The 27,087-nt window shown below is 39.6% G+C and overlaps 1 protein-coding gene across 4 annotated transcripts in view; it reads right to left on the bottom strand.

Annotated features, from left to right (window-relative positions):
• FNIP2 (folliculin interacting protein 2) overlaps positions 1–27,087 on the bottom strand; it is a 50,839-nt gene that overhangs the window by 21,596 nt on the left and 2,156 nt on the right. The window contains exons 1-9 of one of the 4 annotated variants that reach the window (XM_042049502.1): positions 11,769–12,294; positions 6,642–6,768; positions 4,515–4,646; positions 3,338–3,438; positions 3,184–3,255; positions 2,482–2,582; positions 2,216–2,305; positions 1,038–1,109; positions 300–429 (exon numbers count right to left, since the gene is read on the bottom strand). In XM_042049502.1, the coding sequence (XP_041905436.1) occupies positions 300–429; positions 1,038–1,109; positions 2,216–2,305; positions 2,482–2,582; positions 3,184–3,255; positions 3,338–3,438; positions 4,515–4,646; positions 6,642–6,768; positions 11,769–11,950 (1,007 nt within the window). In that variant the 5' untranslated portion in view covers positions 11,951–12,294. Of the gene's footprint in view, positions 1–299; positions 430–1,037; positions 1,110–2,215; positions 2,306–2,481; positions 2,583–3,183; positions 3,256–3,337; positions 3,439–4,514; positions 4,647–6,641; positions 6,769–11,768; positions 12,295–27,087 lie in introns of those variants that run through there. The other 3 variants (XM_042049503.1, XM_042049504.1, XM_042049505.1) reach the window with 3 other exon arrangements.

Raw genomic sequence — 27,087 nt, 5'->3', positions numbered from 1 at the left:
CGTTTAGTTTGTTTTTCAGAACATGGCTTCATACACGGCCTATACATTCACACCATATTAATATACAGCCTAAGTATTCAATAAAAATAATTATATTTCAAATTGGGCTTTGAAGTTCACGTTCAACCAAAACTTAATCTTTCTTTATATTGGCAATCTCATGCAACACGCACAGAAGATAGACTGAGTCGAGAACATTTAATAGCAGGATTTGTACTTCTAAAGAAAAGAGGCTTAAGCTCTGTTTAGCTTAAATGACTGCCAAACAGTGGTTGTAAGAAGAAAGGTGCTGCACTCACCACCTTGGAATAATTCCATTCTCTAAACTGGTTGTCTGACTTCGGAGCCAGCGACGTTGGTAGCTGCTAGAAGATGAGGATGAAGAGCTTGGAGATGGAAAAGGAGTAACCAGAAGACTGCTCAGAGATGCTATGACGAAAGCAAGAAACCCCACATACAATGAATCACAAAGAGTGCTGGTTAAATATTTTTCTTCATATCCTAACAACAATTTCTTACAAATATTGCTCTTGCTTGCTGATATTTTTCCCACTTGCAACAGGAGAGAAAATTATTTTAAATAAATCTTGCTGCTTGAGGACATTCATTTGTTATAAAGTAAGAGATTGTCCCTAATAGAACATACTAAAATTTATCTTATTCTCATTAAAAGTGTTCTCTCCCAAGAGTTGTTGCCCTCCCATTACAATAGACAGGACTACTTCTGGTCTTCTGACATCATTTTCCTATTCAGTGTAAAAAAAATTTCTCTTCATTTGCTCTAGTAAAGGCTCCAACCAGTTCTTCCTCCAAATTATAAATTGGTTAAGAACCCAGAACATGGTGGCTGTAAATAAAGAATGTAATGACAAATATTCTTGCATTAAGGCTTGGGGCAAATGCAGAGGGCAAACCACCTAGCAGATAAAAACAATTATGGATTTACAGGTCATGAGGTGTCTATATTTCAGGTGAATCACTGCACCAAGGACTTGTAACAATTATAAAAGCAGGCAAACAAGATAGACAGCAGATACCTGACCGAGCAATGCCGCTGTCTCTGTCCTCATTTTGTCCTCTGCTAGGCATATCAACAGGTGTGCTGTGTGCTAAAACAAACAGACCAGATCAATAGAAAATATTACATAATTCATCATACTACATGTCAGCATTAAAAAAAATGTTTAAGTTTCAAGGTCGTACACCAAAAAAATTACATCCCGTCCTGTTGCCCAAAATCAGCAGGATAGTGTGAAGAGAGGTGGCAGCAAACAGTAGCCTATGCTGAGCATAACATTACTAGAGGAAGGTTATTCACCCCAATGGCAATGTAAAAACATCTCTAAGGAGCTTAAGAATATGAACACAGTCTGCATTATCAGAAATCAGATATGCTTTGAAAGTGAGGGCTTCTGGTACCCTCATCTGTCAACTCTTTATATACTTGGAGTGTGCAAGATTGTCATTTAACACAGGTAAAGATCATAATGAAATAGTCAAACACAAGGTCCATTAAAAGCTTCTGTTTCACTTGCCAAGCAAAGATTTACTGTCCCCAAAGCCTCACAGTAAGAAACATTCAGCCTATGTCACATTACATTGAAGTGTTAGTAGTGCAGAGTCACTCAAATTGTAGAACATGCAAGATTTGCAAAGGTTGTGAAGAAACTGCATCGTATTTCAGTTCACATTTTTGCAATTAACAGAAGTAATCAGGCCTAAGATCTACCCACCTGCATGGATCATCACTCTGCCTGTAAAAGGAGACTTTATGCAGCTTAAAGTTTTGAGAATTAAAGAAATTGATATTGCTAAAGAAAAAAACCCCTTAAAGCCCCCCAGACTTAGATCAAGAATTTTGAATGTCCCTCAAATTAAAATGTAGCAAGGGATAAGAAAAAGCTGTACACCAGCAAGACACCTGCAATGTTAGCAAGAAACCAGCAATAAGCCAGGAAACATAAGTCCTCTAAGAAACATAAGGGCTAATTCACCTTTAAAAGCACTGCATAAAAATATCTTTAAAATTAAACACAGTAACTTAGCCATTTTGTCAGACAACGTATTTTTAAGTATATGCCAGATACACCTGCTGCCACTATTTTAGCCCTCTGTTTCTAGAGACTAATTATGCATGTCCTGCAAAGATTCAGAAGGAGCTGGATTTGTGTGTGCATATGGATGGGTCACACTGTGGCTGGCATTCCACACAAACCTGCAAAGAAAGAAGCACTGCGGATGAGCCGGAGGGGACCTCCTTCAGACACACCCTGCAGCAGTTTGCTGCTACACAGCTGTAACACACCTAGGAAACAAAAGCAACGTAGAGAAAATGGAAAAAAAGGGGAAAAAAAAAAAAAGGTAAAAAAAAATCGAAAAAGAAAAAAACCCAAGGAGGTGGTGTACTGGGAAAAAAAGCCAAAACTGAATGAACAGATGGCCTTGTGTTGTCAGAAAAACATAGAACCTGGAAATATTTACCTAAATTACTTCCACTGCGACAGGTTCCCAAACCATTCTGATTCGAGCTCAGCTTTCCCAGGCTGGGATCTTGGTTGATGTATTCAAAGCTATCTTGCAAGCTAAAATAGGAGGAAAAGCCATTGTTCCTTAAGAATATGATCAATAGGCATTAATATTAGCTTAAGAACTAGGTTCATTTTATAAAAAAAGAAGGCTGAACATTAACTTTACAACCAAATTCAAGAACAAGTACGTTTCTGAAACTGGAAGGAAACAGGCGTTTGTTTTTTATATTTGAATTATTGGAAGCTTCTATATGTCACATTTGGGATTCAGTTTATTCATATTTGCCCATTTTGTGGAGGAGGTAAAACAGAACAGCATATTTGTTGAAGGAAACAGAAGTGGGATACAGGGACAAAGTATTCTCAACATATTGCTTCCTCACCTTTCTGACAGCAGGAAGAGATGGAGGCTTTGATTGTCCAAAGCACCTAACCTCTGAACTTTATTGCTTGTCCTGGACAAGTTAAAAAATAGAAATTTGGAATTTTTTCTTTTCCTTTTAATTAAAAACATGGCTGGTATAACTAGCATCTCTTAAGAGAATTCTTCACAGCTGCCTTCCCGATTTTCTACTAGAACTACAAAAGGAGAAAGAAAGACAACTGCACTGGATGGGAAAGGAAAAAAATTATATATAAAAAACCATGTTCTTACTTATTGTTGCTTCCACTGAAGCTTCCTACCCTGGCTGAGAAGACTTTACTTATCATCAGCTGTGGGGGAGAGCTGAAAGGATAAACAGTCATTTCAGTGAGTCATCAATTCCAAGTGCCTGACAAGACAGTGCATCACAGAAAAGGACACTCACCGTATGTAGTGAATTTTCAAGGTGGAGCCTTTGTAACTCATTGCCACTGAGCCAAACATCATTTCTCCCAGCATATTGACATCAGAGGCTGGTCTGGTGTACTACACAGACAAGAACATGGGAACAGCAAAGTCAAAAATAACTTGGCATACTATTTCAACTTAACATAGTGCCACAGTGATGCATTTGGAACGGAGAATACAAAGAAGTTCATCTTTTCCGTGCAGAGTAAGATCAGTGCACACTCAGTGGGGGTTTAACACTGTGGGTGTAGCAAGTACAGCAGGAAGAAATCCTGCATTTTGCTCACTAGATGAGCAGTGCTACCCTTGTTCCAGGGGGACTTCCAAGGGCGAGAAAGAGAAAAAAAGATCCACTGCATTTCCAAAGAAATAGTCATGTCCAGCAACATTTTCATGTAACAGTGTTTGATAAAAGCTGCAAACGTTAACAGGACCTGGATTCTGTGGTCTGGATCCCCAAAAAATAAACTGCCTTCCTTATTCAAATACGTAAATTCAACTTTCCTGCCCTTGTAGAAAGCTTCTTGGAAACAGTTTTTTATTGGAAAATAGTTTGTGATTATACTTAGACATGCAGTCCTCAGACCAGTTGCTTATTTTGTTTCAAAGACTGAACATCAATAGTAAATACAAAGAGAAGTTTGTTAATTCTGAAGAAAATCACCTTCCAGTTAAATATAATTATTTTCTTTTTCCACCTTAATCTATCCATGCTTCAAATTTCATTTTTCTAGGTGAAATGCTAACGCTTTTACTGAGAAAGAGCCAGAGTACCTAAAAATGTAATGTTATAGTGAGACAGACAGAAGGGACTCTTAATATAACATGTTCAACAGCTTCTTCAGAACTGACCTGAACCATAAATAGACAAGAACAGAGAACAGGATAGTGCTTCTTACAACCCTCTTATGACAAAATGCTATTAGATATATTTCACAACTCCTTGAAAGATAGGACCAAGATAGACCAAAAGGTTAAGATGCACCCACAAATGCTCTTATTCGACAACCCTTTAAGGATAGTTATCTCAAGGTTCAGATTAAGCTATAATGTAACAGAAGCCGAAGTCATTCAATGCGTCTAGGTGAAGGCTTTTATAAACTAACTTCTTCAGTAAAATGGATAAATAAAAGCAACAAAGTAACAGATATTACCTGATACTTCGGTATCTGTTCTTTGATATTTTGCATACAGCTGATGGAGGGACTGGGGGAAGAAACGTTGCCCCCATTGGTTGCTTGGCAGTTCTTGGCAGAAGTCTTTACAGAAGCCTCGTCTGCCATTTTCTATGTCAAAACAGAACAATGTGATAAAAACTATTGAAGTAAATATAAGAACTCCCATCTCTAAACATATAATGGCAAGAATTTTCTTAAAGTACAGGAAAGCAACAGAAATAAAGAATACTCTTATTTGCTTAAAAAGTATGTATCAGTTTAAAAATATTTTTTTGAATGCCAGCATTGGAGCAGGTGGAAAACTACTCTCATATTTACACTGTCAGATAGGTTCTCATAGTATCACATAGAAACAGAGTAATTAGTCAGTTTCACAGGAAGATCATTCCCAATTGTTATGAATTACTCTTTGTAATATTTGCCAAAATTTATGTAAACAAAATCTGAGGTTATGGGTTTCTTACAAACCAATTCCTGTAATCATTTGCAAAATTAATCACTCAAATTGCATGTAACTCTTGCTCCCCAAATGATTAACAGATTTCTAAAACAGAAGAACAGCCAGCACAAACAAGGGATGAATAATCCATCATTTGGCATTAACAGGTTAAAGACATACAGTGTATTTCAATATTCAATGTGAATAAGCTTTACTATATTTCAGAGAAATGCACAGTATATACACATGCTTTCTTGACTTTAATTTAAACAGGACTGAGTTTGAAAGTAATTTTGCCCTAATTTAAAATTAATCAAGTTTTAGTTTTGCTGTTTGGTAACAACCAAACACTCAAAATCATTTTTAACATCTCTGTGTTTGCATGGCATTCAAAGTGCTTTGGCTGTTTTAAAAGGGTACTTAGATTAGTGTCTGGCTAGAAAACAGATTACAGCCTGTATCATGTGTTATGAGGGAGGTTATAATCTGTTTTATGTCAGTATTGCATAAAGAGTTTCTGATAGGACATTTTGTAGTTAACTTTTAGCTAAAGTATTAAAGCAAGTGGAATAATTTGAGTATTTAAATGAAGCCAGAAATGTAGTTTTTGCTAAGATGCTGTTTGTTTTAAAACAACTTTAAGATACAAGGTAATGACCTTGATTTTGGGAGGGAGGTGGGGGGAAGAGGGGAAGCAAGATTAACAACCAATCTGACCCATTTACGCTCTTAAGTAGATGATCAGACATCAGCTGATGATGCTCATCAGTCTTACTGATTCAGCACAATGGCATATTTACAGTGTGACTGAAATAGAGATTGTTGCTTTTGAAGCAACTTTGTAAGTAATTTCTACAAGTTGACTTCTTATATGGCTTATACAGGTATATATACAGATCTGCAATAAACCATGCTAGTCTAATAAGATGAAGCTGCTGGTTCTAAAAAAACTTCAGAATAAACAAAAATTTGAAATAATTCAATGTAGAAGAGAAACAGAGAGGCAGTAGAAAAAACCAAGCAAAACTACCACAAGCCAGAAAACACTACTGGTTTACTATTCTTAAAGTGACCTAAGCAAGCTGAAAGCTTTACTCCCCAATTTGTGTGCTTGGAGAGAAGCAAAAAGAACTTGCATCTTGACAGCATCTGCTCTTGCTTCTATGTGTCATCAAACTTACATGGCCATATATATTGCCATGCGTCACGCTTACACAATACAACATGGTTAGCCAGTGAAGTTGTTTTAATTCACATAAAGACAACAACTTTACTAATCCAAATACCAACAGGAAAAAAAGCACCTTTAGACACATGGTAGACGTCACTGGAACAACGGGATTGCACAGCTAGTGCTAACAACAAAAAGCAAACCCAGTCAAACATCAGAAAGGTTCAAGAAATACTCAGTCTAAAGGGAAATAGATTTCTTTGCCTGAAAGTACATCTCGTCTAAGCTATTAAGTTTGAATACCATACTTATATTATAAATACCAAATAGCAGATATGTTCATAGGCTTTTTGTAAATCTAACACATACTTGTTGCAGCTATCACAGTGAAAGATCACAAAATTAAGAAGTTGACACTGTCCTATTAAAATAACTACTTTTGGAAAGGAAAACAAAAGAGCAGTAGGACAACAGCAAAATTAACATTTCATACCTGAACCACAGCTTCATCAATTTTGCGGACTGCTTTGGAATCAAATAAGACCTGTCTGCCTCTCCTCTCACAGTCTTGGTAAACTATCAGGCGGATTTCATTCAAGTCAAACTCTGAAGAGGACCAGCTACGGAGTAGAAACACGAGATGTTAAAATAGTGTGTTTACTTTGCAGGTTCATTTAAGTGAAGAAACAGGTATTAGGCAAATACATCTTTTACTTAGCATTTACAGAATCCAGAGTGCAAATCACATAGCTCTGAGCAAAAAAGGAACTCTAAAGGAGTGTCTAAGCTCACTGTCACTGACAAAGGCAGGCACAGCCACACCAATTTTCATCCAATATTTTTCCAAAATTTTCCAGAAAGAGAACACAAAACTTTGTCTCAGCTATCTGCTCCAGGCCTTAAAAACTCTTATTCTCTTCTCTGTACACAGCCCGGATCATCATTATTGTAAGGTAAGCATGCTATTTGATGCAATACTCCCAGTGGCAATAAAACAATGGATTACCATCCTCCCTACTACAGCTTTTCAAAGGCACAAGGCTTACACCCTCTCTCATCCCTCTCTAAACAACACAAACCTAATTCCTGGCAATGTAAGTTAAGATATTCCCAAAGTTTAAGTCTTGCAACTGATAGATAAAGTTTATATTGTTCCATTCTTTTTCCCCAATTCTGAGACATTTCAGGGTTTACAGAGCAGCCATCAATTACTGAGACTTGATCTCCAACTACAATGAAAATAATTTAGTACATTTAGCAAGATACCATTGAAATTCAACCCGAAGCAAAACAATTCTCTCAAGCCAGAATCTGCCCATTCTCCAGAGATACAATACAGCACACGACCTGCCTCACTGCACTACCACAGGGGCTGAGGAGCCAAACTGAGCATCACAGCAATGACAAGAAACCTCACTTCCTAATTCCAAAGGGAGTCAGTCAGTCTACACATCAGAGCATGGAGATTTGCTAGGTCTCAGCTTCAGCTACAGAAAACGCGTTTCAGGTTATGTAGCTGACAAACTGAAATCAATGGAAAAAAACCTACTACTGCATAAAGCAGTGCCACAGAACACTGATGCTCAGTCACATTGCCCCAGCCCTGACCTAGATGGTCTGCACCTGGGGGTGAGAGTACAACTGTTATTAATACTTGTTGGTTTAACAAATTGCATAACAGACTTCAGTCAAGGCCATACTGGTCTTCCACCCAAAAGGAGGTTTCATTTAGGAATTTCCCCAAACTGTGCCTTACAGAAATGAAAGGTAGAGCACAGAGAAGAGCATAAAACCCCTACATAGAAAAAAGACTAGAATTTATCAAGCTATTTCTTTCATTCCATGCTCTGTCAACATCCATAAATCAATAGTGAGGTAAACACTATCAAATCCTGCTAGAATCAGGATAACTGCTTTAGGAGTATACTTGCAGACTTGTGAATTTCAAATAATTTTAAGTAAAGCCAGCTTAATTTCTTCTTTGTGCTCTATGTAGCTAAAAAAAAAAAATAAGCCTAAATAGGCATCTTTTTCAAATCCAAAAGACCTCAATCTGGAAGGTTTTATTCTATTTTTAAACATCTTAGGACAGAATGAGCCAGAAACCTACCTTCACTGTAAGGTATTCTGATACAAGTATGCTGTATGTACATAATATGCAAGGTTCCCCATCATGGAACGATGCTAAAGGCTGTTTTGCCATCCACAGTGAGGAAACTTCTTGATGTGTATGTAACATGTTTCCTCCAGAACTGCCAGGAGTGCCAGGCAGATTTCTTTTCAACTCTTCCCTTTCAAAGGCAGTCACAGCATTACGTTAAACCTGCATGAGACCAGACCTGATATCATTGTTGATAGTTGCCCAACAAAGATCCTACACACCTCGCATGCACAGAGAGCTGCAACTACACCATCTGTTTAAGAAGTCTGTTACGAGTTTCTCAGCCCACTGCCTGTGCAATGCTATTACAAAATCCAGTTATACATAATGCAAGAGAAGTCAGAGCCATCAATACACTTCATCCTAGTCTGCCACATGAATCTGATACTCTTCAGTATCAGATATCCCAGTACCTCTTCAGTTACACAGCTACCTATTTACTCTTACACTTTCTTCAACAGACAACCTCAAGTAACGATGCTGTTTTCTTTAAAAGGCTGCAGGTCTTTCCTTCCTTTAACAACAAAGAAAAGGTACATCTCTATGGCTTTAGCTTAAATTCTATGCCAGAGCAAAGCCTTATTTACCTCCATGACTGGCACAGCAGCATCCCTACTTCAGACCACAGGCCTGCAAGTCTAAACTGAGAAAGATTCATTTCAGACACAGACTGAGCCAATCTAGCCCTGCACCTGCCCACTGATGCAAGGCTGCACGCAGGCTGGGTTGTGTGAATTCAGGTTTCCTTATGAACAAATGAACTCCCTCATTATGCACTAAAGCAAACATCATGTTGTTCATGCAGTGCTGGCTTCTGTATAAGCCATGAACTGGATTTTATGTTAAAGTAGAAGCCAATTTAACAGCGTTTTCCACACAACATGCTAGAACTAAAGATTGCTGCAATCTGTCAGAACTACAAACAGATTCTCTAGTACCAGACAGCAACAAGCTAAGAAATAACATAAAATCTATCATACAGAGCTTTATGTGACTAGCAAACCAAATCTAGATAAGTTATTTCAGATAATGCTTCTTATAGTTCTAACCAAATATCAAACTTACATTTTAATCATGCCACTGCTTACAGATGCAGTTCCTGTAGCAGTCCTACCCATTGCAGAAGAGATCCTCATTTGATAACATCAAGCATATCTATAGGCAATTTACACAGGCATACAAGTCCATGTAGTCCCACTACTTTCACATGGAATCCAGCAGCAGGCCCAAGACTAGTCAGATGACTGAGATGTTTATGTCTGTCACAAAAGCTGATGAGCACTGCTTACAGTACTTCCACCCTTTACTGTTTAACCAAGGTTATATAACATAGATCCCCTAAAACAGGGACAGTGGGAGCATTCAATCATCTCCTAAAAAGAATGTTGAAGAATACAGACAGTACACAGACTCATTGGTCAGCTCTGTTTTCACATGTGTAAAAACCAAAACCCTAAAATGTTTCTTCCTTATCTCTATATCAGCTTCTTGCTTATTTAGCAATGCCAGGTCCTGCATATTCTTAAAAATTAGCTGAATTAATTAAATTAATATGAGCTTGTGTATATGTTCACATTTCAGGTTAAATGTGGCTATTCTGACTGAACATGTTTTCTTATTTAACCACAAAAGTAAGAGCTCCACATATCCTTTCACCCCTTTCTGTAACTACATGACCCTTCCTGTTACTTGTGTCTGCTTTGGTAATTGTTGGACCCTTCTGTAAACTGAATTCTCTGCAGCAACAGAAATCTGTCCAAGCACATGAAAGTGGATCAGAAACATATCTGGAAAAGGAAGAAGGAGAAGGCAGTGGAACCTCCACCTCTTGGTGGCAGCATGAGTTACACTAACTCAGTTTGTCCATGAAACTACATAACTTTAGGAAAGGGCACAAAGAAAACGTTCCCGATACATTCCAAATAAGTATTGAGGCTAGTTAGAATGTTAATTGAGTTTTCTTGTTCCCCAGTCAGTTGTCTGTCTGCTTAGTGAGCTAACTGACTCCCTATGGGAAGCCAGTTCCAAAAGGACTTGAAAGGCCAAGGCCAGAACAAGGGGAACAAGGACAAGAGCATGATGCCAGAAATCAAAGGAAGAAGTGGCTCCTTCAACATCATCAATCTGTTTGAGTGGGTCAGCTTACCTAGCCTCACCTTCAGACTGTATCTTTACTGTACGTGGAAGATGCTAGAACTACTAAACACTATCTTCAAGTCAAAATAAATAAACCAAATCAAGCTGTCTGTGTTCATAGGACAGTAGAACCAGGTCTACTAGAGAAACTAAAATGTTAAGGAATTTTTTTTATTTTGTGAAAGAAAGCCACAAGTTTGGAACGGCTTACAGATGTCCTGAAATGTTTTGTCCCCAGAGAAGCTTAAGCTTGCTTTATTTTCTCCTACACTTGCATATAAGCTACTTTCCTTTGGCTTGTTCAACATTTCTTCAATTGCAGTTATGAGACATGGAGGTAAGGAGATCTCTCTTACTTAGGGGAAAGAAGACTTACTTGTTTCTGGAAATAAGTCACAAAAATTTAGCCTCATTCTGCCCTGAATGAATACTTTCAGTTAATATAGATCTCCAAACGCCGATCTTTACAAAGAAAGCTTTTGCCTCACCTTTATAATTATCAGCATGCATGCAGTAACTGAAGAGTGACCTATTCATTTATATTCAAAAACTACTTCAGTTGACCTTAAACTGTTTTTGAAAGTGACTAACCACTCACTACTTCAGTGCAACATCTACAGGCTAGAGAACCAAACAGGCTGAAGCATCTCTATATATCTATATTTTCCTGCTTCTTAGATCAGCAATCCTGAATGTAGAATACTAATTCTAACACCCTTCGGTGCTAGAACTTGGGAAAAGCCACCCTGAAACGTATTTTCAACACGGTTACATAGCTGTAAAGAGTCAGACATCGGAGACACGCTGGCACATGTCTGAAAAGGACAACACAAAAGTCAAATAAACACTACTCTCACTTCAGATTACTTTGATGTAATGTTCCAACTAGAGATAATTTACAAGTAAAGCAGAGGGTTCCCCTCTCCATTCTTCCCCCGCTTCACAGCATTCTCTCCTGTCTGCTCCTTGACCCACTAACACAGGAGGTGGCAAAAAAAGTAAAAGAGGGGAAACTAATTAGGAAACTAGAAAGAGAAGGTAAGATTATTTAACCTTAATTGAAAAGAAAGGCAATTACCCTTTATGCCTCAGTTTGCATATACATAAATCTTACACATCAGAGTCAAGAATGTAGGTTCAGTTTCAAACAGGAAAGACTTTCTAGAGTTTCAGTCAGCACCATCATCAAGAATAAGCTTCTAACAGAACTTTTTCAACCATTTACAAAATAGCCTTTCAGGCACATGATTATAAAACTAGTGTTAAATAAAAATGTCCCTTCTTTGTCAAAAATCATGTACATCAAAAAAGTTACATGCATACCTGTTTTGCAGCAGTCTAGTCACTTTGTTCGCACAGCTGACACTTTGGTCTCTCAAAGACTTTCTAATTCTTTCATCCAATTTGGTACAAGAGAGATTATTTCCAAGTGGTACATCGTTGTTTCTTGCTCTTTCTACTTGTCCCCCAGTGCCATTTGTAGTTTTTGGTGTACCCCCACACATTTTCTTAGCTACAAATCCTCTTGGTAAAGCTCCCTCAAAGAAACTAAATACCTGCTGAAGAGAAACAGCCTCAAGCAGGTTTCTTCGCTATCGATCAACCATTAACAATGGTAATTTACCATCAGCTTCCTTTGCTATAAAGGCAGACAGTCTGCTGAATTTCCAGTTGGGGGAAAAAAAGGCAACGCAATCTTCATATATTCTATAAGCCATTAATACAAAAAGACAGCTGTAGCTAATGTACTCCTGCAATTATTCCAGACAGAACAGACATGACTTTCAGGTTTCAGAAGCCATTGTAGACTTGCTCTTGCTGCTGTCAGAGGTTTTCCTACCAAGCCGGGCGCAAAGCTGTAGCAGATACAACAGCTAATATTGACTTTAGCTATGTTTGTTTCCTGGTATGTGATTTAGGTAGCTGGCAATTATGTAGTCACAAGACTGAACCATATGGCCTCTTTAAAAAAAAAAAAAGAAAGCATAGTTGCTTTTACAGTGACTCGCCCTTAGTTGCAAGGTTGTTCTAACACTGGCTACAACACCCTGTTAATGGCTCTCATGTGAGCAAGTGTCATCTGACAACCCCTAGCAACCTCATATAGCTTAGAAGCAAGTAAGAATCTGTCATCATTGCCATATGGTTATCGATTTAAAAAACCCAACCACCAACACCAAGAAACACACTAGATATTCTGCACTGTAATGCTTTTACTTCTAAGGACAAATACTGCTTATACTCGGACAAGAACTTGACACTACTACTTTGAAAAGCTTTTCTTAAAAAGTATGAAGGAAAACAGTGAGAAAAGGTTTGCTGCAGACTTCAAGTTGCTTGATGAGAATTTATAGTCATGTGCCTCTTAAAATAATTCAATGGCAATACTGATGACAAAAATATCTAATAAAATACTCCTGTTACCAAGTTAAGTTTTTGAACAGAACAAAGGAATCAGATCACAGAATACAGAATATCATCGAGCCCAACTCCTGGAGCATCCCCGAGAGTCACACATGTGCCCCAGAGTGTTGTCCAAACACTTCTTGAACTCTGTCAGGCTGGTGCTGTGACCACTTTTCTGGGGAGCTGTTCCAGTGCCCAAACACCCTCTGGGTGAAGAACTTTTTTCTAATACGCAACCTACACCTCCCCTGGCACAACTTCAGACCATTCCCTTGGGTCCTGTGACTGATCACCACAGAGCAGAGATCAGTGCCTGCCCCTCCTCTTCTCCTCATGAGGAAGCTGTAGACTGCAATGAGGTCTCCTCTCAGTCTCCTCTTCTCCAGGCTCAACAAACCAAGTGGCCTCAGACATTACTCATACGGCTTCTCCCCAAGGCCCTTCCCCATCTTTGTTGTCCTCCTTCTTGTATTGCAGTGACCAAAGCCACACACGGGATGCTCCATTAGGCTCTGGTAATTCTACTGCAGAACAAAGTTCTCTTCCCCATCTTTGCTTTAAAAAAAGTTATCCACACATATCTGCTCATAATTCACATCTCACATGAGCTTTGAATAGGCTTTCTCCCCATCAGTAAAATTTTAGACATTTTATAAGATGACAGCCCTACTGCAATTTCCCTTCCAGGTTAAAAAGGGAAAATAACTTCGTTAATGGTCAACCAGAAATACAGCAGTAGAGTTAGAAAACACAGCAAGATTTCAAAACCTAGTGCTACGTGCTACCTGCTAAATAGCACAGCACCCTTAAAATGGTTTTGTAATCTCAGTTAACCCCAACCTCTAAACACTGGACAGAAGTGAAGCAAAAAAATAGAGCAAGGTTAGGTTGAACAACTTGCTCTATTGCTGAGGGAAACACATAGTAGTAAAAAAACCAGCTCTGCTTCAATCACCAGAGAAGTGACAAGCACTGGATCACAGTCACTCCTCCTCCCAAGTGTGGCAAACAAGTGAAATCTTCAGCCTGTTCTCAAGTGGTTCAAATGATTTAGGAGAGGACAACTATAGCCCTCACCTCATTGAGAAAGACTACTTTAAACACCAGTGTTCCCAGTTATCTTTTAAGTGTGAATGAAATAAGTGAAATAATACACTTCGACTAAGATCAGGAATTCACAGCCTTTGCTTCTGTCCTACCTTTTCCCCAAACAAACCAAAATTCTGGAACATTCATCAAACTATCAAATTCACATCAGACATCAGAACAAGGAACTCCTGTAAGCTCACTAAAGAGATGTGCTTCACAACATTACCTCATCTGTAAATGTAATCATTCATAGAATAATAAAAATCCTGAAGTACCTGGAGAATTAACACTGAAAATCCACAGAACAGTTTCTAAACAACAAAATAATACATAAATCCACACATGCAAAACAGCCAGAGTCCATAAAGTAGATAATACAGAAAATGGAAGAAAGTGTCCTGCTCTGCAGATGTAATCCTCTGTGAAGCAGGGTTTAATCACTCTTTTTCTAGGCTATGTGACAGCATGTCACCTGCTCTGTTTGTAGGTCATTTCCTGTCCTTCATCTTCACTGTGAGACAATTGCCTAAATTATTTCAACTCAAGGTAACACTTTACCCAGAAAATTTGGGGTGGGGAAAAGAGGAAAGAAATATATGTAAGGTAGTTGAGAATAATTTTCTGTGTAAGTTACAGCTGTCCACTAAAACTTAAGTGCTGTTTTCGAATGTAAGAGAATATTTGCAGAGACCCCTGTAAGGTTTTATTTTCCAAACAGCTTTTAGAAGCAGCTACAGAAGCTTAGGAAAACAAAGTTTGAATTATACCTGCTGTTTCAGTGAGCATTTGTTTTTGCAAAACATACATTTAGCAAAATTGATACACAAAAAAATGCCTAGACCCAGCCATTCAGGATTATGTGCCAAAACACACGTTTAAAGATGAAGTGGAATCTCTTTTGGATTGCTTAATGATGATTTTCCCTCTTTTAGTCCACTGAATAGCTTATGTGGAAGACATAGGTTCCCTTCTTCCCTCCTAATTTGAATCATTTACCCTGCATTGTTTTTTCTCTTTCTAAAACCTCAGATATGGAAGAGTTGTGCTGATGCCACACCACATTCCTTTTCCACAATGACTTAAAGTTGTCCTAATATGGTAAAGCTCTATTCACCTCAGATGAACTACCTTGTTCAAGCATGATACATAGTTACTAGTTTCACACAAGTTAGGCGGGATACATTGCAGATTAGTCACGCAACAAGTGAAGGAAGGTATTATTTGGAGCACTGCTCTCTCTCAGGATAGATTTTCCTGAAGAAAGAGTTCAGGTGGAGAAAAATAAAGTTCTCAGTATCAAATCACTGTACAGAAAGGTCACTTTTTTTTTTTAGCATAATTCTATATGTTCATCTATGAAATGAAAAACAATATTGGATATATTTGTTCACTGAAAAGTTAGAATGCCACACATTCCCTGCTCAGGAAAGGACAATATACTGGATTTTTGTAAGGCTGGAAGCATTTTTTCACTGTTTATGTTGCTACAAAGCAAAATCATCACAGGTACGCACAAAAAACGACAAGACGCACACACACTGCTGATAGAGGCTAACAAACAGATCTGCGCAAGTTAGAGTCACCATAAATTGCACACACCATCCTTCCACAAACAGAAAGAGCAGCCCATTAAACCAGTGCGTCACAACCCAACCTCTGCAAGTTATCAGGAATCACTGCTCACTGGCTTATCGACAAATCTGAAGTTTGGGAGCTAGCTTTCATACAGTATCTCAGTAATAATGTAGAAATAAAAAAATAAAACCCACAACAAAACAAAACCCTAATCAAAGAAAACACCCAGCAAGTACAATGTGTTTGAAGTAGGACCACAAATAGCACAGAGACAGCGTTCTCAGTTGCTAGCTCCAGAAGGGGAATTCCTCATTAGCAAAGAAAAGAGCTAAAGACTTGTAATTGCATGAAAAAATGCATGCATTTGTGTTTTACCATTAAGAAAAGCGTGGTTTTGTTAAACTAGGTCTTTAAACAAAGAAAGGCGAAGTCTGCAATAAGGTTAGCACCCTAGGTCCACCACCTAGTTCCTTCCTCCACACAGAAAGCCATGATCAGTCTTAACCAACTTTCTCCCTTCCATCCCACTTTCTGCCCTCATCTCCGTAGCTTCTATTAGCCAGGAGAGCTCAGCTGACCCAAAGGAAGTCAAGAATTTTGCAGAAGTTGTTTCATAGTGATGATCTTTATCATTTCAAAGAACCGAAGATTTGCTTGTAATTCAACACTCTTTAGGATTTGACTCCGCTTCTTTCCCTGTTTATTTTTTCAAGGCACCGGCAAGAGCTGACTTCCAGCTTTCACTGGAGCCAAGCAGCTCAGGCCAAATGGCAGCAGCCATCCGGAAGCACGCCGTGCTGGGTCCGGCATCTCTGCAGAGCAGGCGGGCACAGGCGGCCGGGCCGGCCAGGCCACCCCACCTCCTCCGGCACGCAGCACTGGGTCTCAGCTAATGCATCATTCCCATGTCACTTGTTCCAGCGGCGCCATGTGACTGGGCCAGCGGCCAGGAACACAGCTACTAAATACAGACACTGCCAAGGCACGTCTGGGAACTGCCTCTGCCAGAAAATGAGATTAAGAGAAAACTTTTATCCTGCCTCCGTCTTTCCCCACCTTCTCCTGAACACAAGGAAGAACTACACATTGTACCTCTGAAGGTGAATTTTGAGAAACAATGCAAACAAGGCAGAATCTGGTATTTATAACACTGTACAGGCTCTTACTGTGTTGCAGTGCTGTACTAAAGTACTGACAGATCTCAGACCTTTGTATATCCTACATAAGTGAGCAGGCCAAGACAGACATCACCACACCTTAGGGCTGGTATCCTGAGGCATGGGTTTGGTTGCCTACTCTTTCCTGTTCCTTCCGCCTCTTCTATGAAGCCCTATATTCTATATTTTATTCTTTTTATTTAAGAAAGAATCTGTATACAGCTTTCAACCCCCTGTTCAAAGGAGTAATTTTAGAATATGAAAAAAAAATTACTAAGAAAAAATGTTATTTACTAGACATGAGTAAATACATAGATACAGAGATATGAAAAATGCCTGGTGTTTAACATTCCCCTCCCAATATTTCCTAGCTAAATGAAAAATATTCTTTCGGCTATAACACACACAAACACCTTCACTCAAAGTAGCTAAAAACACCCGCAGGTTAACAGCATTTCTTTACAAATTTCCTCCACTTCTACTATGAAAAGGCTACATTCACAAGAGGGCTTTGTGAACTCCAGAGGATGTGGCACTTTTTCAAGCTTTACAGACAGAAGTTTAGGGTACTCTCACCAGGGGCGCAGAAAGATTGCAAATCCCCATTTCTTGTCGTAGTTCTGAACACGCACTCCCACTGTACAAAAGAACACTCTCAAGGAGGGCTAGAGGCAAGTGCTATCCGTGTTCCTCTTTCAAAGGAAACTGCTTCAGAAGGGGTCAGTTTCATCTAATCCAAAAGCACAGACTCAGCAGTTATCACTTCACTTAAAAAAAAAATTACCTCCTAAATTCCTAATATATGAAAAGATATCAGATGCGGCTCTCTAACAGTGCTGAGAGCTGAAGCAGCCCAGCTTTTTTTGACCAGATAACATAATATTGGTGAGGCCTCTGTAAATGGTTATGTTAAACTGTTGTGAGAACAAGATGTGTTTTGATCCTTGTAAAACAGAGATTGCAACTGAAAAGTTAGTCTGCAATAATCAGGAAGGGAAGGGAAAAAACTAAGTTGAATATTTATGAGAATGTACTGATTTACCCAACTGGCAAGAATGTGGGAAAGAACACATCCACAAGAAGCCATGCTTGATCACCCAAAAGTTGCTATAGCATGAACAGCAAAGTCCATTGCCTCGGTCTAGATGAATGCCAGGAAATCCTGACTTAGATTGAATGAAATGATAACACAGACGGATATAACGTCAGCTCCGGCATTTTTCACCAGTTATAGCCAAAAATATGTTTTGCTCCTCTTGTTGTTATGACAATTTGTCTATTCCATCCAAAACACTTTCCTTAACCCTCTCTTGCAGACAGCACAGAAAGTAGCTTTCTAGTAACTAGAACTGAATCTTCAAGGCTTAGACATATTTGCTTTCAAGTTTCACTGGAAATGGAAGGAGGAATCACGTCTTGGGACCATGTGCAGAAGATCATGGTAATTAAATCACTCATACCATACACCTTCTCAATGAAAAAGACTACACACAAAACCAACCAACCAAACCACAGTCCTGCAGCTGACTGGCATGGGCAAACCTAACCTTGCTGCAAGCCACTATGCTAAAGACTTACGTTCTATTTACCACCAATTGCGCAGGACTTTGAATGTATAAATAGTCATTAAGTTATGAAACAGTCTCCCCTCCTTAAAGCAGGCCAACCACTCTAAACTACTCACATAGGATCCCAAACATTTTCTCAAAAACACTGATATTATGGTAGACTTAGAAGTTTATCCAGTCAGGTTTGTACCTAATTATGGCTGACCGCACCCAGTAATGTGCTAACATTGGGCTGCCAAGTATCAGTCCATCAATCCTGAAGTATTTGGGCAAAAAACTAAAAATCACACAGAAAATCCAGTTGCATCCTTGTCCTGCCATAACAAAATGATCTGCACATTGATAGATGCAAACAAATTTCAGTCAGCAAGCTTATGCAGTAATTATTTAGACAAATTAGAAACCTTTCTCCTCATAAGAAGGCAAAAATTGGTCAAGCTCCTTTAGCGTTCCCCAGAAGAACAGTGTTCAAGAAAATCCTTTATAACAGACCTGATTTACTCCTGAGATGAAGCCTACCAGAGCAGACTCACTAGGAGCCATCCTAACAGCTACAGATTCAGGAAAACTTCATTTAAATACAATTTAAATACAAACTCTCACTTTCTTTTCACTTTGTCAAAACAGGGCCCAAGGATACAACTCTAATGAAGACGATAGTCAACTTTTACTACTTCAGTAATGCAAACAAAAAGCCAAACTCAAACTGAATTTCAATCAAATTTCTAGTTCACATGCCAACACATTTCAATACAAATACAGAATTATTTCTTTAAGCAGTAAACAAAGTTTAATTCAGAGGTTCAAGTCATCTTTGGTACTCCACACAGATGTGTTTTGCTTAAAAACAAAGAAATTGGACAGATGCATTATCAGTGTGCACATGGGTTCATTGAGTTGATTGTTTCAAAAAATCGACATTCACTAAAAATACATTGTTCTGTTTGCATTTTTGTCTTCTTTGCATACCTACCCCTGCACCCATTATCCAGTCCAGCTACACATAAGCATTTTACAGCATTTTCACCAAGCGCTACCATAAAGTGACAAACAAACAGCTGTTTTCAAATATATGTTATTTCCCTCCTTCCATTTAAAAGCATTCCCAAATATATCCCTCTCTGTAAGACTGCTTATAGGAACTTTTGAACAGAAAAAATTTAGTACCTGAATTTTTTGAACTCAACTGTAATGTGATCTAGTCCACAGGGTGTGACTGACATATATCCCCACATCTCACAAGTACCAAAGTCATCAGGTGTTACCCACTCCCAAACTTGGAATTGTATCTGAAATAATTTTAGTGCTTTGTAAGCATGATTTATATCCACAGCCAAATCTCACAAATACCTTTATAAGGAGAGAGGGTTAATTTTCCCAACTCTTTAACTCGATGTGATCTAGAAATGCTTTGAACAGTTAGAAGGGCAGAAGTTGCACTCGTGAAGCTGTTTTAAGTGGCTAACACGTGAGAGCAACCTTCCTCCAGGCTAAAAGCCAAGACCAAGTAGATCTCAAATGCATGTCACTATGGTTGTCTGCTAAGTGAACTGAAGTGGCTACAAAATCCCTACTCTTTACTCCAGCCTTCTCAACACAGCTGAGGATTAGCCCTCCATAACCATTCCTGCACGGTGTGACAGCTTAACACAGACTACTGTAAGAAGAGCTGGTTCTATCACTGACCTTTACACAGACATGACTGAGAGGGCTTCAGCCCTATTCTACCAACACTACCATGGAAGTGACAAATGTCCAGCCAATACCCGACCCCAGCATGGCACAAGAGAATGCAGTAGCATCTTGTAACATTGGAGCCATTCACCAAGACCAGAATCTTCACATGCATGGACTAACCCTGCTGCTGCACAGCTGAGAAAGCAGTTTCTGCACCAAATTTCTTATTCCTTGTGCCTGCACCTTCCTTCCCTGCAGCCTCATAGGTCTCTGCCCACCTCTAGGTTGTTTAACCCAGGCCTGTTAAACAAGCCAGGACACTTCAGAAACAAAAGGCCCATGAGCTTTCCCACAGTAGGATTAGTCCTAAAAAGTACAACTCATTTTAGAGTGCAAGTTAGAGAGCAGACTTTTAAATGGGAAGATTTGAAAAGGTCATTTTGGGGGAATGTGAAAGGAAAGACAAGGAAATATGACAGACACGACCGCTCAACTGTTCAGCAATAGTTGGACAAGCTCGTGTGCTCCCACAGAAAAGCAAAAGATACAACAAAAATTTGTCTGAACATAAACTAATTTCTGTGAATTGCAGATTTAGAAAAGTTCTAATAACTGTCTTTTACAGCCCACCGAGGGCTTTAACATTACAACATCATATTACATTCTGTAAAGTTATCCACATTCGGTGAAATAATAATTTAAGAATAACTTGCTCAGAACTATGATTTCAACAGTTTGTAGAGCCTTCTCTCTGGGCTTTGAAAAACTTTATCTACTGTACTCTGCTCAGATTTTCTGTACTCCTGGAGCTGTGCATTAACAAACCTAACCCTGAGAGCTGAGCAATTTCAGGTGTTGGATAACATCCAGATTCAGAATTCACTGCAAATACTCTGCACAGAAATTCAGAGCACTGAGTTCATTCAAGCCTCTGTTTTCTTTCATAAAAATCAGTAAACACAATGAAAGCAAAAGCTAAGAGTTGTTATTGCAAAAAACTTCCCGATTCCATTACAAAAAATTAAGTACCATGTTCAGATTTCTAGTTTGAGAGTGCTAATACCAAATGCAGACTGCTAGCACCTCTATTAGAAAAATAAATATTGTCAGATTGTTTACTTAATACAGTTGATTTCATTAGCACACCTAAAACTTCTCTGAGCACCTTGGAGGAGAAAAGTTGAGCTGTATTGCACTGAAGTGAGAGCATCCTGCAGAGAAAGCTCCATACTGATTCAGTAATTACATCACACACAGCTCAGGTTTCACTTCAGCACAGTCCATGGAAGCAAAATCATGACTCAGTTTTAACTCAGCAACAAGTGTGATGTAAAGCCCTCATGCCCGTTTATCAGTACTATTCGAAGAACCTCAGCAATACCAGAAGTGTGCTGACTGACCACAGACATTTCAGCTGCAGGTCAGGTAAACGCACCTGCCCTTGCCCTACTCGACATGGGGAAGACACGGGCACTGTTGCCAGAGCTCCTAAGCTCGTCCTCTCAGTGCCTCAGAACACTTTGCCTTGTAGCCTGCACAGTAGCTTGTCTTGTGATCCCAGCCTTGCATATTAAAGCATGACATTACTAAGGTATTCGAGTGACAAACCCAGACAAACAGGGCAAATGGAGAGACTTGAGAAAGGCACTGTTAAGGCAGGGAGAGAGCAGAACAGAGAAGAACCTGAGCACGAAGATTAAAAAGCAGCATAGGGGGAGCACACACAGAGGAGCTGATTCATGGCAGGCAAAGGTGACCTGCCGTGTCCATGCCTGTTAGTCAGATCAGCAGTAATCTGACACTATCACAGGAAGCACACTGAAAGAGTGCAGACAGATATTTACTGTCTTCACACAAGTACCCATTCAAAGTCCTCCTTTTCTTGCTTATTCTCTCTAGCAAGCCTGTTCACCACCACCCTACAGAACCGCATTCCTCATCTTTTGCCTAAGAAGTGTACCCATGGAAACCTTCACATAGCAAATACTGGTAATTAGGACAGCCTAAGAACATTCTTCTTACAACATTTCATCTAAGCTGCATACAAGACAACAGTGGGCTCTTAATCAAGGGTGCACTTAGAAGTAACCCTTAACAAATCATAAAGCACAACACATGGCTCCAGAGCTGAATCTACTCTTCAGAAACTTCTTCCCCATGAACATCACTAAGGTGCAAAGTACAGGATGAAAGTATATGATTGTTAGTGTCAGAAGGAATTCTTAAAGGAACAGGTACATCACCAAGGTTTGTAGCACATGTAGTGAGTATTAGTATTTAAAGAATTTTCTTTGCAAAACAAGTCCTCAGCAATTTCAATAATACTGAAATGTCAGAACAAGGAATTACTTATATGAAAAAAATTACTCCATTTTCTGTCCCCCCTAACCCCAGCTACTTTGTCACATCTACTCCCTCAGGGCATTTGCTCTGCTGTTACTCACTGCTCAGACCAAAGCAACAGCTAAAGGACATGCATTGGAAACACCTACATCCCACAACATGGAAGTGGGATGACATGATGACTAATGACTAAAACATTTTTGTCAAAACTCTTCCACCTTCCTTTCCCCTAAATTTTAATAAAGCTATTTTGCAACTTTAACTTAGTTTACATAAGAAAAGCTACAAAGTTTATCTAAGTTTACATGAAGCCAGCATCTGCTTGCAACAAAGCTCTGCATCAGTTTTAAAAATGTCTCTCTACAAATTCTGCTTTTATGAATGCTTGTCCACATTTTTCAGCCCCAAGCAGCTTTATTTGCTCATTCACATCAAGCCATTTATGTCAACAGGTATTCCCTTACAGCATTAGCATCACCATGTTAAATTGCAGTGTTTCCTGCTTTCAACAAGGAGAGACACCTCCAAGGCTTTCTCCTGCTACTATTCCCCAAAACACTTTCCACTGAGCATAATATGTGGCACAGTACGCACTCACCCAGTTTTGGACATGTCAACAGCAAAAGTGCCCTAAGTGTAAGGAATCAAGCACCTACTATCAAACTGCACACCAGTTTAAGAAACAGTGCATGGAACTCCATGGATAAGTTACCTGTAAATCAGAAATAAGGTAACCTACAGGCAAAACCGATTTGACTGTCAGGCAATAATGCATCTTTTCATGGCATTAAATTAAATAACCAGGGTACATCCACCCCTCTCAGAATGCCAATAGGTTGTACATTTCCACACAATTTTTTAGTCATCTGTGGCAAAGAAAAAAAAAAAAAAACAACCAAGAAACAGGGTGTCTTCTTGCAACTTTAAGAGAGATTGAGCTAGTCTCAGAGCAAATCTAGAGGAAACCAAGAGGTTGTTCAGTAACAGCAGTGTTTAGGGGAAGGGAAATCCAAACAACTAAAGAAGAATGGCCTTAGTTCCTGCAAAGCTCAAAACTAGAGGACTTGGGGCTTGTTTGTTTTCCTTCAAAAAAGCCCCAGGCTGGAAGTGTGGTTTCCATGTCAAAAGACCATACTTTCAATCACTTCTTCTCTAAGCTGCTTTCTTGAGTGAGACTGTAATAAACCTCTTTCTGCAGAACTTATTCTTTAGGTCATTTTACTGATGAAAGACTAATGCCAGCACAGAGGTGAAATACTGCATCTTAAGGCTCACCTTCAGCTGTCAGTGAAATGGTGTATGGTTTAGACTTGCTCTTTCACCTTTCTTGCCCCCATGCTCAGATACAGCTGTGGGCTGGATTGCCCTTTTACAGCATATAAAACAGTGATTTTCTTTCAAATGCTTTTTGAAGGGTTTACAGACAGATGTTTAAGGATATTTCCATGTATGAAGATGCACATGTGTGCTCAGTAGCGTTATTGATGTGTGGATCTCCACAAAACTGCAAGAAGCTCAAGAAAAAACCCAGTTAGGTCACAAGAACATTCCGAGGAGTGTTTCATTTAAACAAACTGACATGCAAGCAGACTCCAAGCTCACTGCTGCTTTCTTTCCTTTTTCAGAAGGTGGAACATTGCCAGGCTGGTAACAAATGCTGTGAAATAATGCTTAGCAAGTAGGATCCCACCAAGCATTTCAGCACTATGACCAAAGGAATCACTAGTACCAGCTGCCAAACAAATGATCTCATATACCAAAGCTAACAAACTGTTACCAGATAGATATCCTGCAGCTACAACATGACATCCGTTCCATTACAGACACCAGAAGGAGCAGCTGATACTTAAAGCTGAAGAAATAGACTGTATGCAGGTTTCAGACACAACTGAAATAATACAACCTTTCGTCTTTAAAAAACACATAAAATGAGGTTATTCCCTACTTTACAACAGTCCTTCACTAAACACACCAATATCAAAGAAATTTCATATCAGGTTGCAATGCAGAAATTACACATTCAGCAGTGAAAGCAGTCTTCCAAAAACTCCAAGACATTTATTTTCATTAAAAAAAACCCCAAAACCAAATCAAAGACCAAAATTAAGGTGAAGTCTGAACCTGCAGCTTAAGGATAACCTCAGATTTAATGCTGAAAAGTATAGAAAAGCACTGATGGGAAATTTCTTCTAGAATCAGGTAAACACAATTACAGAAAAACTGCTATCAGTTTAAGTAAAATCAAACTATCTGGAACCCATATCAATTTCCTTAAGAACACCCCCAATACCTTACTCAAATATATGCTTAGCACTTGAGACATTCTAGTCTTGAGATACTGTGTGCTTACATCCTATGTAATCCCTAAAACTTAATGGAGTATTCAGTGGGTAAGGAATTGGTTGGACCACCACATCCAGAGGGCAGTGGTCAATGGCTAAGAGTCCTGATGGACATCAGTGACAAGTGGTGTCCCTTGGGGAATACCAACAATGGAATTGAGTACGCCCTCAGCAAATTTGCAGACAACGCCAAGCTGTGCTTGTCTGCACACCTGAAGGATGGGATGCCAGTCCAAGGGACCTGGACAAGTTCAAGAAGTGGGCCCATGGGAATCTCATGAGGTTTAACAAGAAAAAGTGCCAGGTGCTGCACCTGGGTCAGGGCAAACCCTGGTATCAACCCAGGCTGGGGGATGAACAGATTCAGAGCAGCCCTGCCCAGAAGGACTCGGGGGTGCTGCTGGGTGAGAGGCTGGACACGACCCAGCAATGTGCACTTTCAGCCCAGAAAGCCAAATGTATCCTGGACTACATTAAAAGCAGCGTGGCCAGCAGGGCAAGGGAGACTATTTTGCCCTTCTTCTCTACACTTGTGAGACCGCACCTGCAGTGCTGCATCCAGCTCTGAGGGTCCCCAGCACAGGAAGGACATGAACCTGATGGAGCAAGTCCAGAGGAGGGACACATGATTAGCGGGATGGAGCATCTCTCCTATGAGGAAAGGCTAAGACAATTGAGGCTGTTCAGTCTGAAAAAGACAAGACTTTGGGATGACCTAGTTGCTGCCTTCCAGTACCTGAAAGGAGCCTGTAAGAAATATGCAGAGAGAATATTTTAAAAAGCATGTAGTGACAGGACAAGGAGGAACGACTTCAAACAAGGAAAATAGGTTTAGACTAGATATTAGGAAAAATTCTTTATTGTGAGGGTGGTGAGACACTGGAAGAGTTTGCCCAGAAAAGTGGTGGATGCCCCATCCCTGGAAATGTTGAAGGGCAGGCTGGATGGGGGTCTGATCAACCTGGTCTAGTGGAAGATATCCCTGTCCAAGGCAGCAGGGGTTGGAACTAGACGATCTCTAAGGTCTGTTCCAGCATGAGCTGTTTTATGATTCTGCTGGGCAGATGACCCTGGTAGCACTCCAAAAAATTGTACAAACTACACTAAACCAATCTTGTAAGGGAAGTAACATTTGATAAGGAAATAAGCAGTTTCAGGGGAATTTATCCACATAAATACACATTGCTTGCACACAAAGTAATTAGGGTTTCCCCAGAGCCTCAGAGTCTAAGGAGAAATATATTGAATTACAGCCACTTAAGTGTCTCTGTTGAAAGGGGTACGTGCATATGCACACATACATCTTTACATATGTATTACACATACACACACATATGTATATATTCAGTTAAGGGAGGCAAGAAGCAGCAGTAAAAAAAGAGAAGCTCAAGTCTGTGTACAAAACTGCTTAGAACAAAATGTAATATCTCACTAATACACACCTTTTCTCCAGCTGGTTTATAATTTCTCTTTTTGTAAAAAAAGAGCTAAGCTACTCTTTAATTCTAACTACTACCCTTCTACCACTTCATACTTCCATTATCTTGAAGGGAGGCCTGGGCCAGTGGAAAGTCCTACTATCCTAATAGTTCTGTATTAGCATCTACACGTCATGTTTACATTCTCCTCACCCAGCACGTAAGGGTTGTGCTCATGTGAACATGCAGTGCAGCCCAACCAGACTAGCTCCACAGAGTGCATTAATTGGTGCTAAGGATCTGACACCCACACTGTCCGTGTTCTGGAGTTTTTTATTTTTGATCAGCTGTAGTACGGCCCCAGGGCCTGAATACCCATTAGTGGTTGGAATACACTTTCTAATTTCATTCATTCCAGGAATGAATGAAACAGGAATCCAGTTTACGTACCGAAGCCACTTGGCTTTGTGAGCCAAAGTGCAGTTAGTGGAGACAATTTAGAGGTTTTCTTTAAAAGAGCACTCCTGAGCCAAATTAATATGCTTATGTTCATGCACCCAGGAAATAATTTCCTGTGGCTCCACATTCATCTGTAGGCACCATGTCTCTTCCTCTTTGAGGCTGTGCCAGCTCATCCTGGTAAGCAGCATGGACCTTGAAGCTCGATGTTTCCTTCAGAGCCAAAGAGACAAAACAGCAGGGACCTCTGGCCAAGATTTATCTCCCATCAAATGAGAGAGTGCAACAGAACCAGCACATATAGTACTTGTTACAGGTAAACCTCAAGCCTGGTTGATGGACCTCTTCAACAGAACTTTTCCTGGTGTTCCTGGGAAGACCAGAAAACACAAAGCGTCCCAACAATGTAGTTGAAAAAAGTTGTCAAATTACATTAATTTGAGGAGGCATTATCTACTAAAGAGATTTCTGGTAATTCCTCTGTTGTTCAGGGTAAGGAGGGTGTGTGAATACACTTAAGCTTTCAAGGCTTTCATAACAATTGAAAGTCCAAGGATAGAGATTGTTACTGGTCTTACAGGGCTCCCTAACAAAGCTAAACACTGCAA

Source organism: Corvus kubaryi, unplaced genomic scaffold, assembly GCF_017639235.1.
Source record: "Corvus kubaryi isolate FWS band 111438036 unplaced genomic scaffold, C.kubaryi_AGA036_p1.0 71, whole genome shotgun sequence".
Lineage (NCBI taxonomy): Eukaryota > Metazoa > Chordata > Aves > Passeriformes > Corvidae > Corvus > Corvus kubaryi.
Note: the sequence above shows the minus strand (reverse complement) of the source record. Positions and strands in the feature narration are given on the sequence as shown.